We start from the raw sequence: 19,095 nt of genomic DNA on the forward strand, positions 1-19,095 counted from the left end.
CCCCCGGCACATTAACCCCTGGCACACCGCGATCAAACATGATCGCGATGTGCCGGCGGTGCAGGGAAGCACCGCGCAGGGAGGGGGCTCCCTGCGGGCTTCCCTGAGCCCCCCGCAGCAACGCGATGTGATCGCGTTGCTGCGAGGGTCTCCTCACCTCCCTCCCTGCTCGAGCCCCGGATCCAAGATGGCCGCGGATCCGGGTCCTGCAGGGAGGGAGGTGGCTTCACAGAGCCTGCTCAGAGCAGGCACTGTGAAGGCTGCAGCGCTGCATGTCAGATCAGTGATCTGACAGAGTGCTGTGCAAACTGTCAGATCACTGATCTGTGATGTCCCCCCCTGGGACAAAGTAAAAAAGTTAAAAAAAAATTTTCCAAATGTGTAAAAAAAATAAAAAAAAAATATTCCAAAATAATGAAAAAAAAAAAAATATTATTCCCATAAATACATTTCTTCATCTAAATAAAAAAAAAAAACCAATAAAAGTACACATATTTAGTATCGCCGCGTCCGTAACGACCCGACCTATAAAACTGTCCCACTAGTTAACCCCTTCAGTAAACACCGTAAGAAAAACGAGGCAAAAAACAACGCTTTATTATCATACCGCCGAACAAAAAGTGGAATAACACGCGATCAAAAGGACAGATATAAATAACCATGATACCGCTGAAAGCGTCATATTGTCCCGCAAAAAAAGAGCCGCCATACAGCATCATCAGCAAAAAAATAAAAAAGTTATAGTCCTGAGAATAAAGCGATGCAAAAATAATTATTTTTTCTGTAAAATAGTTTTTATCGTATAAAAGCGCCAAAACATAAAAAAATGATATAAATGAGGTATCGCTGTAATCGTACTGACCCGAAGAATAAAACCGATTTATCAATTTTACCAAACGCGGAACGGTATAAACGCCTCCCCCAATAGAAATTCATGAATAGCTGGCTTTTGGTCATTCTTCCTCACAAAAATCGGAATAAAAAGCGATAAAAAAATGTCACGTGCCCAAAAATGTTTTCAATAAAAACGTCAACTCGTCCCGCAAAAAACAAGACCTCACATGACTCTGTGGACCAAAATATGGAAAAATTATAGCTCTCAAAATGTGGTATTGCAAAAAATATTTTTTGCAATAAAAAGGGTCTTTCAGTGTGTGACGGCTGCCAATCATAAAAATCCGCTAAAAAACTCGCTATAAAAGTAAATCAAACCCCCCTTCATCACCCCCTTAGTTAGGGAAAAATAAAAAAAAATGTATTTATTTCCATTTTCCCATTAGGGCTAGGGTTAGGGCTAGGATTAGGGTTAGGGCTAGGGTTAGGGCTAGGGTTAGGGCTAGGGTTAGGGCTAGGGCTAGGGTTAGGGCTAGGGTTAGGGCTAGGGTTAGGGCTAGGGTTAGGGCTAGGGTTAGGGCTAGGGTTAGGGCTAGGGTTAGGGCTAGGGCTAGGGTTAGGGCTAGGGTTAGGGCTAGGGTTAGGGTTAGGGCTAGGGTTAGGGTTAGGGTTGGGGCTACAGTTAGGGTTGGGGCTAAAGTTAGGGTTAGGGTTTAGATTACATTTACAGTTGGGAATAGGGTTGGGATTAGGGTTAGGGGTGTGTCAGGGTTAGAGGTGTGGTTAGGGTTACCGTTGGAATTAGGGTTAGGGGTGTGTTTAGATTAGGGTTTCAGTTATAATTGGGGGGTTTCCACTGTTTCGGCACATCAGGGGCTCTCCAAACACGACATGGCGTCCGATCTCAATTCCAGCCAATTCTGCGTTGAAAAAGTAAAACAGTGCTCCTTCCCTTCCGAGCTCTCCTGTGTGCCCAAACAGGGGTTTACCCCAACATATGGGGTATCAGCGTACTCAGGACAAATTGGACAACAACTTTTGTGGACCAATTTCTCCTGTTACCCTTGGGAAAATACAAAACTGGGGGCTAAAAAATAATTTTTGTGGGAAAACAAAAAGATTTTTTATTTTCACGGCTCTGCGTTATAAACTGTAGTGAAACACTTGGGGGTTCAAAGTTCTCACAACACATCTAGATAAGTTCATTGAGGGGTCTAGTTTCCAATATGGGGTCACTTGTGGGGGGTTTCTACTGTTTAGGTACATTAGGGGCTCTGCAAACGCAATGTGACGCCTGCAGACCAATCCATCTAAGTCTGCATTCCAAATGATGCTCCTTCCCTTCCGAGCCCTCCCATGCGCCCAAACGGTGGTTCCCCCCCACATATCGGGTATCAGCGTACTCAGGACAAATTGGACAACAACATTTAGGGTCCAATTTCTCCTGCTAACCTTGGAAAAATACAAAACTGGGGGCTAAAATATAATATTTGTGGAAAAAAAAATATTTTTTATTTGCATGGCTCTGCGTTATAAACTGTAGTGAAATACTTGGGGGTTTAAAGCTCTCACAACACATCAAGATGAGTTCCTTAGGGGGTCTACTTTCCAAAATGGTGTCACTTGTGGGGGGTTTCTACTGTTTAGGTACATTAGGGGCTCTGCAAACGCAATGTGACGCCTGCAGACCATTCCATCTAAGTCTGCATTCCAAATGGCGCTCCTTCCCTTCCGAACCCTCCCATGTGCCCAAACGGTGGTTCCCCCCCACATATGGGGTATCAGCGTACTCAGGACAAATTGGACAACAACTTTTGGGGTCCAATTTCTCCTGTTACCCTAGGGAAAATACAAAACTGGGGGCTAAAAAATAATTTTTGTGGGAAAAAAATTTTGTTTTATTTTTATGGCTCTGCATTATAAACTTCTGTGAAGCCCTTGGTGGGTCAAAGTGCTCACCACACATCCAGATAAGTTCCTTAGGGGGTCTACTTTCCAAAATGGTGTCACTTGTGGGGGGTTTCAATGTTTAGGCACATCAGTGGCTCTCCAAACGCAACATGGCGTCCCATCTCAATTCCTGTCAATTTTGCATTGAAAAGTCAAACGGCGCTCCTTCCCTTCCGAGCTCTCCCATGCGCCCAAACAGTGGTTTACTGCCACATATGGGGTATCAGCGTACTCGGGACAAATTGGACAACAACTTTTGAGGTCCAATTTCTTCTCTTACCCTTGGAAAAATAAAAAATTGGGGGCAAAAATATAATTTTTGTGAAAAAATATGATTTTTTATTTTTACGGTTCTGCATTATAAACTTCTGTGAAGCACTTGGTGGGTCAAAGTGCTCACCACACCTCTAGATAAGTTCCTTAGGGGGTCTACTTTCCAAAATGGTGTCACTTGTGGGGGGTTTCAATGTTTAGGCACATCAGTGGCTCTCCAAACGCAACATGGCGTCCCATCTCAATTTCTGTCAATTTTGCATTGAAAAGTCAAACTGCGCTCCTTCCCTTCCGAGCTCTCCCATGCGCCCAAACAGTGGTTTACTGCCACATATGGGGTATCAGCGTACGCAGGACAAATTGGACAACAACTTTTGAGGTCCAATTTCTTCTCTTACCCTTGGAAAAATAAAAAATTGGGGGCAAAAATATAATTTTTGTGAAAAAATATGATTTTTTATTTTTACGGTTCTGCATTATAAACTTCTGTGAAGCACTTGGTGGGTCAAAGTGCTCACCACACATCCAGATAAGTTCCTTAGGGGGTCTACTTTCCAAAATGGTGTCACTTGTGGGGGGTTTCAATGTTTAGGCACATCAGTGGCTCTCCAAACGCAACATGGCGTCCCATCTCAATTCCTGTCAATTTTGCATTGAAAAGTCAAATAGCGCTCCTTCCCTTCCGAGCTCTCCCATGCGCCCAAACAGTGGTTTACTGCCACATATGGGGTATCAGCGTACTCAGGACAAATTGGACAACAACTTTTTGGGTCCAATTTCTCCTGTTACCCTTGGTAAAATAAAACAAATTGGAGCTGAAGTAAATTTTTTGTGTAAAAAAGTTAAATGTTCATTTTTATTTAAACATTCCAAAAATTCCTATTAAACACCTGAAGGGTTAATAAACTTCTTGAATGTGGTTTTGAGCACCTTGAGGGGTGCAGTTTTTAGAATGGTGTCACACTTGGGCATTTTCTATCATATAGACCCCTCAAAATGACTTCAAATGAGACGTGGTCCCTAAAAAAAAATGGTGTTGTAAAAATGAGAAATTGCTGGTCAACTTTTAACCCTTATAACTCCCTAACAAAAAAAAAAATTGGTTCCAAAATTATGCTGATGTAAAGGAGACATGTGGGAAATGTTACTTATTAAGTATTTTGTGTGACATATCTCTGTGATTTAATTGCATAAAAATTCAAAGTTTGAAAATTGCGAAATTTTCAAAATTTTCGCCAAATTTCCGTTTTTTTCACAAATAAACGCAGGTACTATCAAAGAAATTTTACCACTATCATGAAGTACAATATGTCACGAGAAAACAATGTCAGAATCACCAGGATCCGTTGAAGCGTTTCGGAGTTATAACCTCATAAAGGGACAGTGGTCAGAATTGTAAAAATTGGCCTGGTCATTAACGTGCAAACCACCCTTGGGGGTAAAGGGGTTAAAGGGAATCTGCCACCCCAAAAATCGTATATGAGATAAGGATACAGGCATCAGGGGCTTATCTACAGCATTCTGTAAGCCCCCGATGAATCCTGAAAAACAAGTTAGATTATACTCACCCAGGGGCGGTCCTGGTTCGTTACGGGTCCGATGGGCGTCGCGGTCCGGGTCCATCGCCTCCTATCTTCACACGATGGCGTCCACTTCTTGTCTTCCTGCCGCGGCTCTGGCGCAGGCGTACTTTGTCCACAGGTGCTGGGCCTCTCTGACCTTTCCCGGCGCCTGCGCACTGCAGTACTTTGCTCTGCCCTCAACAGGGCAGACAAAGTACGCCTGCACCGGAGCCACGGCAGGAAGACAAGAAGAGGACGTGATCGTATGAAGATAGGAGGCGCCGGACCCAGACCGCGACGCCCATCAGACCAGACCGCTCCAGGACCGCCCCTGGGTGAGTATAATATAACCTGTTTTTCTTACCTTTCAGGATTCATCAGGGCTTATCTACAGCATTATAGAATGCTGTAGATAAGCCCCTGATGCCGGTGGCCTTATCTCATATACGATTTTTGGGGTGACAGATTCCCTTTCATAATTTGTTCCAACTTGCAGCCAAACAGACGGGAACCCCGCAAAGGCAAGTTGGTATGGGACTTTTGAGGATAAGTTCGCCTGCCACGCCTTAAGCCAAATGGTCCTCCGGATGGCCACAATATTGCTGGACGCCTGAGCCGCACATGAAGCGGTAGCCAGGGAGGCAGATACAATGTATTTCCCTGCATGAGAAATCTGAGGTCGCGAGGTCGGTCAATTTCTCCGGTCGGGCTCCAGAAAGAATCACCTGACAGAGTTGCTTAGTCCATGCAGCTATGGACTTTGACACCCAGGTGGTGGCAAAAGGCAGGGCACAATGTAGAAGCGTCCATTTCAAAGGGAGACTTGGCAAAAAGACTATGATCTAGTCCAGGGTTCCCCAACTCCAGGCCTCGAGGGCCGCCAACAGTGCAGGTTTTCAGGATTTCTTTAGTATTGCATCGGTGGTAATGTGATCATCTGCACAGGTGATGATTCCAACCCCTGTGCAATACTAAGGAAATCCTGAAAACCTGCACTGTTGGCGGCCCTCGAGGCCTGGAGTTGGGGACCACTGATCTAGTCATTGGAGTCCTTGAGAGATGCTCCATTCCCAAGCGGGAGGACCGTGTTGGTGGATAATCTGGAAACTGGATGGTTCACAGTTGGAGAAGCAGTCCAGTTTCCGTTAGCTCAGGGGCGAAGGGATATAAGATGCCGAGGCGCTTCCCTGTTTAGAAGCGTCTGGTCAAGTTTTCCCATTCTCTGGAAAGTACCTCCTTAAATTCTCTGTGTGTGGCAAAGACCTTGGGAGCTGGCCTCGACCGTCTAAACAAAACAGCCTGTTGTGCGGGTTCTGTAACGGTATCCATAATGTTAATGGTCTGACTGATCGCGAAAATGAGTCTCTGGACCATTTCTCTCATATTAGTGGTCTGAACAGAATGCAGGTCCGAGTCAGCCTCTGAGAGGCGGTTTCGGATGCACTGATTCTGGGGAGGACCACCAGGAAGAAGCAGTCCGCCGGGAGAGAAAGAGCGGGAGGAGGACCTAGAAGGACGCTCCTGCCTGGATCTGACCCATGTTGGTAGGCACAGCCGGTGAGTTCTGCGATCCGCTAGCAACGGCAGAGGCAAGAAGAGACAACCTGTGAGGAACCAACACCAGGTTCTGTGAAACCTTAGTGAGATCCGCAACAGATTGTGACAGAGAGGTAGCCCACACTGGGATAGGGGCTCTGTCAGGGGCCCTGACAGAGGGAGGAGGACTGACCTGAAGGGAGCTTGCAATTACATGAAGAGCAGACAAAGTCTCTGACTAGAGCAGCGGAAGCAGGAGGGCGAGAGCACGCTCCTTTAGGATTAGGCATGATAAGAAGCAGACCCACTAACTGATGCCAGAAGGTTAGGGGACAGAAAGATATATGCTGAGGAGAGTGTCAGTCTGCAGAGCAGAGATACTCACAGAAAGATGCTGGCCCTGAAAACACTGCTACCAGGCTGTAGTCCAGGACACAAGCAAGGCGGTAGGGCGAATGCAGGAGAAGATGCAGGTCCTGCCGAGATGAACCACCTTCCGGGTCCAGATGCAGGAAAATGGCGACCGCAGAGGGGAAGAAAAAAAAAACGGCAGTGTCCAGAAAACGTGCGCGGATGCAGCGCTGCCGAGAGAGGGGGGAGGCGTAGACTGAAAGAGCCTGCTCACTGAGGCCAGAAGGACAAGCGGAGCTAGCCGCCGGAGCAAGAGGCAGAAGAAAACCCCTTCATTGGAGCCAGGAGGAAGGGAAGGAGATACCTCCTCTTCCTGGCTTTGGTGGTTGTGTCAATAACGAGCAGGAGAAAAGCCTGCCCAAAGTCACTGAGGAGGCCGGGGAGAAGCCAGGGCCTAGATTAAAGGGAACCTGTCACCCCCAAAAATCGAAGGTGAGCTAAGCCCACTGGCATCAGGGGCTTATCTACAGCATTCTGTAATGCTGTAGATAAGCCCCCGATGTAACCTGAAAGATGAGAAAAAGAGGTTAGATTATACTCACCCAGGAGCGGTCCAGCTGCGATGGGCGTCGCGGTCCAGGGCCTCCCATCTTCTTACGATGACGTCCTCTTCTTGTCTTCACGCTGCGGCGCAGGCGCAGGCGTACTTTGTCTGTTGAGGGCAGAGCAAAGAACTGCAGTGTGCAGGTGCCGGGAAAGGTCAGAGAGGCCCGGCGCCTGCGAACTGCAGTACTATGCTCTTCCCTCAACATGGGAAATTTCTCCTGCGCCGGAGCCGCAGCGTGAAGACAAGAAGAGGATGTCATCCTATGAAGATGGGAAGCCCCGGACCGCGACGCCCATCGGATCGGACCGCCCGCCCAGGTGAGTATAATCTAACCTCTTTTTCTCATCTTTCAGGTTACATCGGGGGCTTATCTATAGCATTACAAAATGCTGTAGATAAGCCCCTGATGCCGGTGGGCTTAGCTCACCTTCCATTTTGGGGGTGACCGGTTCCCTTTAAGAACAGTGGACAAAGGGGCATGGGAGTCCCCAAAAATCTATTGGTAAAACAGCCTGCACCACCAATCCAGCGTTGAAATAAGTGAAAGGAGGGAAATAAGGTGCCCCACTGTTGATAATATGAGGATTGCCACAGCACTAAGAGTGAGGGAATCAGAGCACCTGATGTGCTGCACAGTCTTTGACCCTACCCATTTAAATATTCATCTGTGTTATTCTTTTCATTACCTCAATCTTTACTTGAGTGTTGTCCTTGACGCCTTTGGAAAAACATGATGGAAAGAAGAAAAAAGATGTACCTCTCCATCCATGAGATCTTTCATAGACGTCCGAACTTCTTGGGGATGTGGGACGTCCATGCCTCCTGAAACCAACAGGCTCTGGTGGGCGAGTGGTTATGAGACGGGGCCAGGACCAATGATTTGATCACCTAAACACTCTTCTGTGTAAGGCCTCTTTCACACTTCCGTTTTTTACAATCAGTCACAATCCGACAAAATGTTGAAAAGACGGGTCCTGTGCAGATTGTAAAAAACGGGTGCTCTGGGTCCGTTTTTTTTTTTTATTTACGGACCCGTCGAGGCAGTTGTTGCCAGAATTGGCTATGTGCACACGTTGTGTATGCGTCTTCGCCGCATTTTTTCGCTGCGAAAACGCATACACAACACAAACCATGTTAAAAATAATTAAAAAATCGTGATATTCTTACTGCTACGTCATCGGGTCATTGTCTTGCAAGGCATCACTGGGAACGGGAGCTGCCGGGAGCATCGTGAAGGCTGCGGGGGACTCCGGAAGGTAAGAATATCACGATTTTTTATTATTTTTAACATTATATCTTTTCACTATTGATGCTGCATAGGCAGCATCAATAGTAAAAAGAAAGAGAGAGAGTGAGAGAATTTCCCTGACTCGAAATTCTTCCGCGTATGGTCTGTTTCAAAAAACGGCATCCGTCGCTGGATTCCTGCTTGACGGTCAGCGACGGATCCTGCGTCCACAGGCTTCCATTATAGCCAACGACGGACAGCGCAGGATCAGTCGCTGGGCAATTTTGCGACGTACACAAAAAAGTTTCTATGTGCGTTGTCTCCACCCGATGGACAGTGATTTTACGATGCACGACGGATGAAACGGAAGGCTATCCATCACAATCCGTCGCTAATACAAGTCTATGAGAAAAAAACAGATCCAGCAGAAACATTTGCTGGATCCGTTTTATCCACAAAACGACGCATTGTGACGGAAAAAGAAAGACAGAAGTGTGAAACAGGCCTTAGGGGGTTGGGGTCCTTCTGGAAAGACATACAGTATGTGGATACGCGGTGGTAGTACACAACGTACTCAGTCTCTATGTGGGAGTACAGTTGTGACTGTTCACACATTACACTGTAGCCCTCCAGAGGTAAAGGAGAAGATCCATCTGAAAAAGAAGAGACATTACAGGAAAACAACGAAAACTGAGGCAGATATGGGTCTAGTGAAAGACCAGTGTCCACCTCCTAATGACACCAAGCTAAAACTGATTAACCTAGTGTCGGTCGGTGGGGTGTACACTGCGGAGGAAGAGTTAACTTTTTTGTGCAGCCTCCTAGTGGCAGCAGCATACACCCCTATGGTTTCCGATGCCACCCAAAAAAGCGATAGAGAAAACAGACTATATATTAAAGTACATTAAAAATAAACTGTGTTGAGAACGGTCACTAAAATTTACCTTTTGCCAATGTGTAACATACATGATCGTGGGGTGCGGATTGGTTGTCATGGCAGCTTACTGAAGACCTTCATAGCTGCAATCTTCATTTTATTTCATACATATTATATATTGCAGGGATTCATGCTCGCAGGTAGGCATTAGGTAGCATTCGCACAAGCTATGCGGTTTGGTCCAAAAATGCGCCGTTTTATTTCTTTCATAAAACTCCAAGCAATTAAAAAAAAAAAACAGCACAAGGGTATCACAGCAACTAAATAGCTCATTTAGCTAGGCACATATATGTCATTCAGGGCTCACTCAGATTAGCCGTTTTTCCCAGAGCAAACTTTACTCAAATAAGAGGGATGGTCCCTAACAATCTCAGTATCAACTTCACCCTGAGCTACAGCAGCTTCTAGCATCAAACAGAAGTGTTTAATCTCTGGGCACAGTTCACACTAAACATCCTGCAGCTTACACACGGTTATCTGCAGCAACACACAGACTGCTCAGCTTTCCTAGCTGACTCATGAAGTCTCCATTCAGAGAGAGACCTTGACTTGTCTTTCTCCCAGCTACAGCTCACATTTTGGCTGGTCACTCACCAGCAGCACACTCGACTCGGATTCATTCAGCAGTCTGACATACATAGTGAATACAGGTCCTGGTTCTTGTACAAAGCTAGGCAGGTGCATCTAATGAAGATATGTAGTGTTAGGCTTGGGTCACACTTGTGAGTGCAATGTGAGAAACTTGCGCGAGTCTCTCGACTCAATACCTGGCACTGACGCCGGCACTCGGGGCCGGAGTTTGCGGCTGCATGTATTTCTATGCAGCTGAAGGCTCCGGTCCCAAATGAATAACAAAATGTAGTTTGATCACACTTGGAATTTTTGATCCCTGGTTTTCCTGTATACTGTATAGGAAAATAAATGGCATCATTTAAAACTGCAATTTGCCCAGCAAAAACAAGCTCTAATATTACGAATAGGTTGATGAAAAATAGAAAAGTTATGGCTCTTCAGAGAAGAGAAGAAAGAAAAAAAAATATGTAAGTGCAGAAATAAAAAATTGCTTTGTCGCCAATATAACATGTCAATGTGTGTTAGCGCTATCCACCCAAGTTATGAGCTAGCTTACCTGGGCTGTAAGAAGAGTGCAGAGAGAGACACTTGCACGTTCCTCGGTGATATAAGTGCGTGGCTTGCCTTCCAAGATGGCACACTCTTCAAAATCCGAAAGTTTTAACTGACTTTTAGAAAACCCAATAGGTTTTGAAAACAATTGCTGACTTTGCATCTGAGCTTGATACAAGTTCTGCTGTATTGTGTCCATCTGCTCACCCGCTGAGGGCTTTACTACAGGCTGGGACTTAGACAGTAATTCCACAGAACTGGATGGCGAGGTCATTACTAGATCCATATGGTATGATGCAGAACGGTACTTCTTGCTTGGACTGTGCGATTTCAAAGCCTTTTTTACATTAGGAGGGACTGGTAAAATAGGCTTTAGTTTGGAATCTGATTTAAGGGTGGGCGCTCTGCGAGTATACTTGCGTTTTACCCTTGGTACAGGAAACGATTCTGCAGCATTTAAGGAGGACATTGCTTGTTGTGCCTGCTTCTTTAGCACACTGTCCAGCGTCCTCACGTAACTGCTGCTTTTAGTTGGAAGCTGGTAACTAATAGAGGATTCCGGTTCGGGAGACAGTTCTTTGAGGTCGCCCATCAGTTTTGCTTCATTCTCTAGATACTCATCAAGTTCATCGCTGCAAAAGGCCGAAAGATTCTTCAGGGAGCTCTCCGGTCGTCCGGCTGCAGAAAGGAATATTTATAGATCACGTTTACAGTAATACTTCTTAGTCAGGTCCTAGTGCATTGCCCCAAACAATAGGCATATACAGTTGTGCTCAAAAGTTTACATGCCCTGGCAAAATTTTTGCTTTCTTTGGCCTTTTTTCAGAGAATATGAATGATAATACCAAAACTTTTTCTCCACTCATGGTTAGTGGTTGGGTGAAGTTATTTATTGTCAAACTACTGTGTTTTCTCTTTTTAAATCATAATGACGACCCAAAACATCCATATGACCCTGATCAAAAGTTCACATACCCTGGAGATTGTTGTCTGATAGCATGCACAGAAGTTGACACAAATGGGTTTGAATGGCTACTAAAAATAACATCCTCACCTGTGACCTGTTTGCTTGTAATCAGTGTGTGTGCATAAAAGCTGAGTGAGTTTCTGGGATCCAGACAAACTCTTGCATCTTTCATCCAGCCACTGACATTTCTGGATTGTGAGTCATGGGGAAAGCAAAAGAATTGCCAATGGATCTACGGGAAAAGGTAGTTGAACTGTATAAAACAGGAATGGGATACAAAAAGATATCCAAGGAATTGATAATGCCAGTCAGCAGCATTCAAACTGTGGTTAACAAGTGGAAAATCAGGGGCTCTGTAAAAACAAAACCATGGTCAGGCAGACCAACAAAAATGTCATCCACAACTGCCAGGAAAATTGTTTGGGTTGCAAAGAAAAACCCACAAATAACATCAGCTGAAATATAGGACTCTCTGAAAACTAACGGTGTGGCTGTTTCAAGATGCACAAAAATGGGCTGCATGGTCGAGTCGCCAGAAGAAAGTCATTACTGCGCAAATGCCACCAAGTATCTCGCCTACAATATGCAAAACAGCACAGAGACAAGCCTCAAAACTTCTGGAACAAGGTAATTTGGAGTCATGAGAACAAAATTTTACTTATTGGCATCAACCATATATGTTACATTTTGAGAGCGGTCAACACAGCCTATGATGAAAGGAACACCATTCCTACTGTAAAGCACAGTGGTGGATCGCTGATGTTTTGGGGGGGGATGTGTGAGCTACAAAGGCACAGGAAACTTGGTCAAAGTTGAAGGAAAAATTAATGCAAGACATTATCAGCAAATACTGGAGGCAAATTTGCACTCATCAGCCCAGAGGCTGCGCATGGGACGTATTTGCACATTCCAAGATGATCCAAAACACAAGACTAAGTCGACCTGTCATTGGCTACAGCAGAACAAAGTGAAGTGTCATGCCGTCGCCTCCTCCCGGCTCCCGCTATACTTACCGTTCTGCGGTGTCCCGGCGCGCTCCTGCTCGTCCCCGGCGTCTGCTTCTCTGCTCGCACGGCCGGCTCCTGATGCGCACTGGATTCAGCGGCGTACGCTTCTCTTCCTGATCTCGCCTGCTCCTTCCAGCTCGCTCTATGCTCCTGGAGGACCGCCGCTCTGTTTATCTCTCTGCCTCTTCCTTCTGACAGTGCCTGACTGTGGTCTCTTTACCCTGCTTGTCTGCTCTGCAGTTTCACCTGTGCTACTCTGCTTATTGTCCTCATCATTGTCCTTCTCTTTGCTCTCTTCTAGTGCCAGTCTTCCTGTGTCTCCAGCCAGTCCGTGTTCCAGTGTCTTGGCCGTGTCAGCCTACTAAGTGTCTCTATCCCTTCCATGTTCCGGTTACCCCGCCGTTCCAGCCTGTAAGTGTCTCCCACCTCTCCGTGTTCCAGCCGTAACTGTCTGCGTCGCAGTCCTGCCCATGTTCCCGAGCTCATTCGATGTCATTCTTCCCTCCTGTCTTTCCTTCCTCCCACTCACATTCCGGTTCTCTGTCCCTGGATACCAGCTGCCGTGGCAGTAGTCTCCCCTGGGCCTGCCCCTAACACTCCTTGTATAGGGGGTGGTCCACCAGGTCTACTCGCCCTAGGGAGGTTCGCTGTCGCGGTCCAGTGGGTTCACCTTTGGAGTTCTTCCACCTCTTACAGTACAGTCAGGCCATGGACCCTGCTGGTGCCTCTGCCTCTATCCAAAAGGAACTGGTGTTCCTACGGGAGAATCAAACCATGATCGTGGCCTTTTTAAAGACCATGGAGTCCCGTTTATCCGCGCTACAGCCCTCTGACCCGGGTAACACATCCCAGCTGGCCAGTCTCCAGCAGGAACTCGCCCAACAATGCGACACCCAAGGTCATATCCTTAATTATATGGCTTCTGTGGATAACAGTCTTCTTTCTCTACAGTCTGCCACCTCTGCCCCTGCCCAGGTTCCAGCTCCGCACCCACCGCCTCGTCTGGCTAAACCCCCGCGGTATAGTGGAGACCCTAAATTGTGTCGGGGTTTCCTAAACCAGTGTCAATTACATTTTGACTTATTGCCACAACAATACCCCACCGACCGAGCTAAGGTGGCTTTTGTGGTGTCCCACTTGGAGGGAGAGGTTTTAGCCTGGGTTAATCCCCTCTGGGAGCATGACGATTCTCTTGTGTCCCAACTCTCCACTTTTTTGGAGACCTTTCGCAAAGTGTTCGATGAGCCCGGACATCTAGCTTCTACCACTGAGTCCCTCTTTAACCTCCACCTGGGCACTCTTTCTGTCGGTCAGTACGCTGTTCGATTCCGTACGTTGTCCTCCGAGCTGGGGTGGAACAATGAGTCTTTGGTGGGAGCTTTTTGGCGATGTCTGTCTGCTCGGATTAAGGACGAGCTGGCGGATCGAGATACACAAAAAGGGAACTTTATTCAGCTTGAGGCGGTCAGAAGATTTCGGATTCCTGTTAGGTCCCTGGAGACTCCTCGGAAGATCGCTTCAGTCGACGGCAGGCCCTTGCGAGAAACCGTTACCCTGGTCACCGAGGAGGAGCTACAGATTGGAGCCTTGAATCGGGAGGAGATAGCCTTCTATGTGCTGCCCTCATTGTCTTATACGTTTCTTCTGAGTCTTCCTTGGTTAAGAATTCATGAACCCATCCTGGATTGGCGATTTGGTGATGTTCTACGTTGGGGTCATTCCTGCCAGACTAGATGCCTGCTCCCCGTCCAGCCTGTAAGGTCTTCCAGGTCTACCACGGTGCCTGCAGGTTTGCCTTCGGCCTACTGCTCCTTCACAGATGCCTTCGAAAAGAGGGAAGTGGAGAGCCTACCTCCATATCGTCCATATGATTGCCCGATCAACCTCGTTCCTGTTTCGACTCCCCCCAGGAGTCGAATTTATCCGCTGAACCCTCTTGAATCCCAAGCCGTGATCGAATGCGTCCAGGAAAATCTGGCCAGAGGTTTTAACCGGAAATCCTCTTCACCTGCGGGCGCGGGTTTCTTCTTTGTTAAGAAAAAAGGATGGAACTCTTCGTCCCTGCATCGACTACCGGGGTCTCAATAGTATCACTATTAAGAACAAGTACCCGCTCCCTCTCATTCCAGAGCCGTTTGACCGGTTACGGGGAGCACGAATCTTTACTAAACTGGATCTCTGTGGGGCTTACAATCTAATCCGTATCTGCTCCGAAGATGAGTGGAAGACCGTTTTAACACCAAAGATGGGCACTATGAGTATTTGGTCATGCCCTTCGGCTTGTGCAATGCCCCCGTAGTTTTCCAGGAATTTGTGAATGATATTTTCCGAGATCTTCTGTACTCTTGTGTGGTGGTATACTTGGACAATATTCTCGTTTTCTCTCCAGATCAATCTACCCATAGAAGGGACATCCGTCTCGTTCTATTGCGTCTGAGGGAGAATAGTCTTTACGCAAAGCTCGAAAAGTGCGCCTTCGAACTGTCGTCTCTCCCATTACATCATCTCGGATTCTGGTTTATGCATGGATCTGGAGAAGGTGTCCGCCGTGCTGAACTGGCCACGTCCTCATGGTATCAAAGCAAACCAGCGTTTCCTTGGTTTCGCAAATTATTACCGGCAGTTCATCCCTCACTTTTCATCTTTGACCGGTCCCATCACCTCTCTGATACACAAAGGTGCCAACGCTCACATCTGGATGTCTGAGGCTGAAGTTGCCTTTTTGTCCCTGAAACAAGCCTTCGCAACTGCTCCCGTACTTCGTAGTGAGGCCAACAAACCTTTTATTCTTGAGGTGGATGCTTCAGCTGTCGAGGCCGGAGCGGTACTTTCTCAGAAATCTTCCTCCAGGTGGCTTGTCATTTGCGGTTTCTTCTCCAAGACATTCTCCACCTCGGAACAGAACTATTCCATTGGTGACAGGGAGCTATTGGCCATCAAGTTGGCATTGCAGGAATGGAGATACCTATCGGAGGGAGCCGTTCATCCTTTTAAGATCTACACAGACCATAAGAACCTAGCATATATCCGTACGGCACAAGGACTTAACCCCCGACAAGCTAGATGGTCTATGTTCTTTGCCCGTTTTAATTTTCAGCTGCACTTCTGTCCTGGCAATAAGACTCTCAAGCCTGGTGCATTGTCCAGGTCTTTTTTGTCTATCGATACGGAGGAGGAACCCATGCACATCTTGGATCCCTCCAAGATCATCATGGTAGCACCTGTTAGTCTGACTTCTTTACCTCCGGGTAAAACTTTCGTTGCTGAGTGCAACAGGAGGCTAGTCTTACGCTGGCGACATGCCTCCAAATTTGCAGGTCATGTTGGACTCAAAAGGATTCTCATGCTCGTTTCCCGCTACTATTGGTGGCCGAGATGTCCGAAGCTTTATAGCCTCCTGTCCATCTTGTGCCAAGAACAAGGTTCCTAGGCAACTACCTACTGGAATCCTTCATCCGCTTCCACTCCCATCGGCTCCTTGGCAGCATATTGCAATGGATTTTATTACCGATCTGCCTCGGTCTTCCGGCTGCACCGTCATCCTTGTGGTTGTGGATAGATTCTCCTAGATGGCTCATTTCATATCTCTTCCTGGTTTTCCCTCGGCACCTGAGTTGGAGAAAGCTTTTGTCCACCATATTTTTCGTATTCATGGCCTTCCTCAGCATATCGTTTCAGATAGGGGAGTCCAATTCACCTCTCGGTTGAACATCACGTTTGACTTCTCTTCTGCCTACCACCCACAGACCAACGGCAAGGTGGAACGTACTAATCAGACTTTGGTGACTTATCTCCGTCATTTCTCTAACTCCCACCAGAATGACTGGTCAGATTTACTCCCGTGGGCTGAATTCGCATACAACAATCACGTCAGCAAATCTTCTTCCAAGTCACCTTTCTTTATCGTCTACGGGCAGCATCCTGCCATTTCCTTCCGTCTCGGGTGTGCCGGCGGCTCATCTTCTGTCCAGGAAATTCTCCAGGATTTGGCAGGAGAACAAGACCGCTCTCGAACAAGCACGCGACATAATGAAAAAGCATGCGGACAAGAGGCACTTAGATTCCCCACTTTATCTTCCTGGTGATAAGGTGTGGTTATCTTCCAAGTTAATCTGCTTAAAAGATCCCCTCGCGTAAGCTGGGTCCCGCTATATCGGACCTTTCGAGGTCTTGGCCCGCATCAATGATGTCTCTTGCAAGTTAAAGCTACCTGCCTCGCTCCGCCTTCCCAATTCATTCCACGTTTCTCTTCTGAAACCAGTTGTTCTCAACCAGTTCCATGTTTCTACTGCTCATTCTCTTTGGCCTGTTTCCGCTGATGAGGTCTTTGAAGTTAAGGACATCCTTGCGATGAAAAAGCTAAGAGGGAGGACCTTTTTTCTGGTTGAATGGAAGGGTTTTGGTCCTGAGGAGAGATTCTGGGAGCCACGGGAGAACATCCAGGCTCTCCGAATTATGGCAAGTTTTCTTTCCGGTCTTAGGAGGGAGGGGCGTAAGGAGGGGGTACTGTCACGCTGCCGCCTTTCTCTCCGCTTCCCCCAAACTCCCGCTATACTTACCGTTCCACAGCGTCCCGGCGCGCTCCTGCTCCTCCCCCGGCATCTGCTTCTCTGCTCGCGCGTCCAGCTCCTGTTCCCCGTCGGATGCGCGCGCACTGGCTTCAGCAGCGCACACTTCACTTCCTGATCTTGCTCGCGCCTTCCCGCTCGCTCTATGCTCCTGGAGGACCCTGACCCGGAACGTATTCCGCCGCTCTGTTTATCTGTCCGCCTCTTCCTCCTGACGGTGCCTGACTGTCATTTGTATTTTTCAAGTGATTCTGGCTCCACGTCACTCTGCGGTCTCTTTACCCTGCTTGTCTGCTCTGCAGTTTCACCTGTGCTACTCTGCCTATTGTCCTCATCATTGTCCTTCTCTTTGCTCTCTTCTAGTGCCAGTCTTCCTGTGTCTCCAGCCAGTCCGTGTTCCAGTGTCTTGGCCGTGTCAGCCTACTAAGTGTCTATCTCGTCCGTGTTCCTGTTACCCCGCCGTTCCAGCCTGTCAGTGTCTCCTACCTCTCCGTGTTCTCGTGTTTCAGCCGTAACTGTCTGCGTCGCAGTCCTGCCCGTGCTCATTCCGTGTCATTTTTCCCTCCTGTCTTTCCTTCCTCCGGCTCACATTCCGGTTCTCGGTCCCTGGGTACCAGCTGCCGTGGCAGTAGTCTCCCCTGGGCCTGCCCCTAATGCTCCCTGTATAGGGGTGGTCCAAAAGGTCTAGGGAGGTTAGCTGTCATGGTCCAGTGGGTTCACCTTTGGAGTTCCTCCAGCTCTTACATGAAGGTTCTGGAGTGGCCATCTCAGTCTCCTGACCTCAATATCATTGAGCGAGTCTGGAGAGATCTCAAGAGCGCAGTTCATGCTAGACAGCCCAGGAATTTATAGGAACCTTTTGCCAAGAGTGGGCAGCTTTACCACCTGAGAAGATAAAGAACCTCATCCACAACTACCACAAAAAACTTCAAGCTGTAATTGATGTTAGAAGGGGCAATACACGGTATTAAGAAATGGGGTATGTGAACTTTTGATCAGGGTCATTTGGATTTTTGGGTTGTCATTATGATTTAAAAAAGAGAAAACACAGTAGTTTGACAATAAATGGCTTCACCCAACCACTAACCATGAGTGGAGAAAAGGTTTTGGTGTTAATTTAACTAAGCGCCATCAATTCACGTTACTTGAATAAGACTACGGCAATAAATTTGCAACGATTATTGAAATTTACACCATTATAAAATAAGCTTTATTGACTAGAAAGGTAATAACATAAAATATTTAGGATAAAATAAGGAAAAATATAAGGGAATAAAACTACAATTTTCACCCTAAAAGTATTTTTCCACGTTCAGGAAATGCTGCGTTTTTGACGCTGCGTTGAGCCGCAGCGTCAAAAACGCAGTGTCCAGATGTTACAGCATAGTGGAGGGGATTTCATGAAATTCCGTCTCCACTATGCATTAAAAGACGCATGCGGCATACCCGCGAAAACGCACATGCGGAGCGTCTTTTAAGAACCCAGCATGTCCTTACATTACAGAAAAAACGCAAGGACAGCGCAGGTGACCTGCCAGTGACCTCAGGTGCAGATTTGGTCAGGCTTTTACCTGCATAAAATCCTGACCAAATCCTGATGCAATCCTGAACGTGGACACATACGCTTACAGCTTTGGACTATGCTCATCAGAAGTTTTCATCACTGATTCTATTAAAACACTGTATAAAATAGTGCAGGTATTTTGTCCACAAAAATGGTGGCTACTTTGACTGAAAACTAGCAGATCCCATTATAGTCAATGGGGTCCTTCTGGCACTGTTGTAATCTGTCATAAGACGGAACAGGCATTGCTGTAATTTTCGTGGTTAGGCTTCTATAAGAGAGCAGAACAGCAGAAATAATCACACAAATGTGAATGCAGTTAACCCTATAGATTCCCTCACCTTCGTTTTTCTGCAATGAAGTTGCTGATTCTGTAGAGAACTTATCTCGCCAGCCCTTTATCTTTGTGTAGTCAGTGGTTTTTCCAGTACGAGACACAAATGGTAATCCTAAAATTATAGCGATACAATAGAAGAGGCAGTGAAGAATGTACAGGGCTTGAATACTGTGAAAATCCCTAATGTGTTGTAAAATTTGGACTTTAAGACGCATTTTTTCTCCAAAAGTTTTGGGGAAAATTAGGGTG

General features: G+C 46.9%; 1 protein-coding gene across 2 annotated transcripts in view; it reads right to left on the reverse strand.

Annotated features, from left to right (window-relative positions):
- Positions 1-19,095, reverse strand: part of MGA (MAX dimerization protein MGA) — a 168,879-nt gene that overhangs the window by 83,938 nt on the left and 65,846 nt on the right. For both annotated transcript variants that reach the window (XM_069732533.1, XM_069732532.1), the window contains 2 exons: positions 18,851-18,958; positions 10,408-11,081 (listed from right to left, as the gene is read on the reverse strand). In XM_069732533.1, the coding sequence (XP_069588634.1) occupies positions 10,408-11,081; positions 18,851-18,958 (782 nt within the window). The remainder of the gene's footprint in view (positions 1-10,407; positions 11,082-18,850; positions 18,959-19,095) is intronic.

The sequence above is a fragment of the Ranitomeya imitator genome, chromosome 1, assembly GCF_032444005.1.
Source record: "Ranitomeya imitator isolate aRanImi1 chromosome 1, aRanImi1.pri, whole genome shotgun sequence".
Taxonomy (NCBI): domain Eukaryota; kingdom Metazoa; phylum Chordata; class Amphibia; order Anura; family Dendrobatidae; genus Ranitomeya; species Ranitomeya imitator.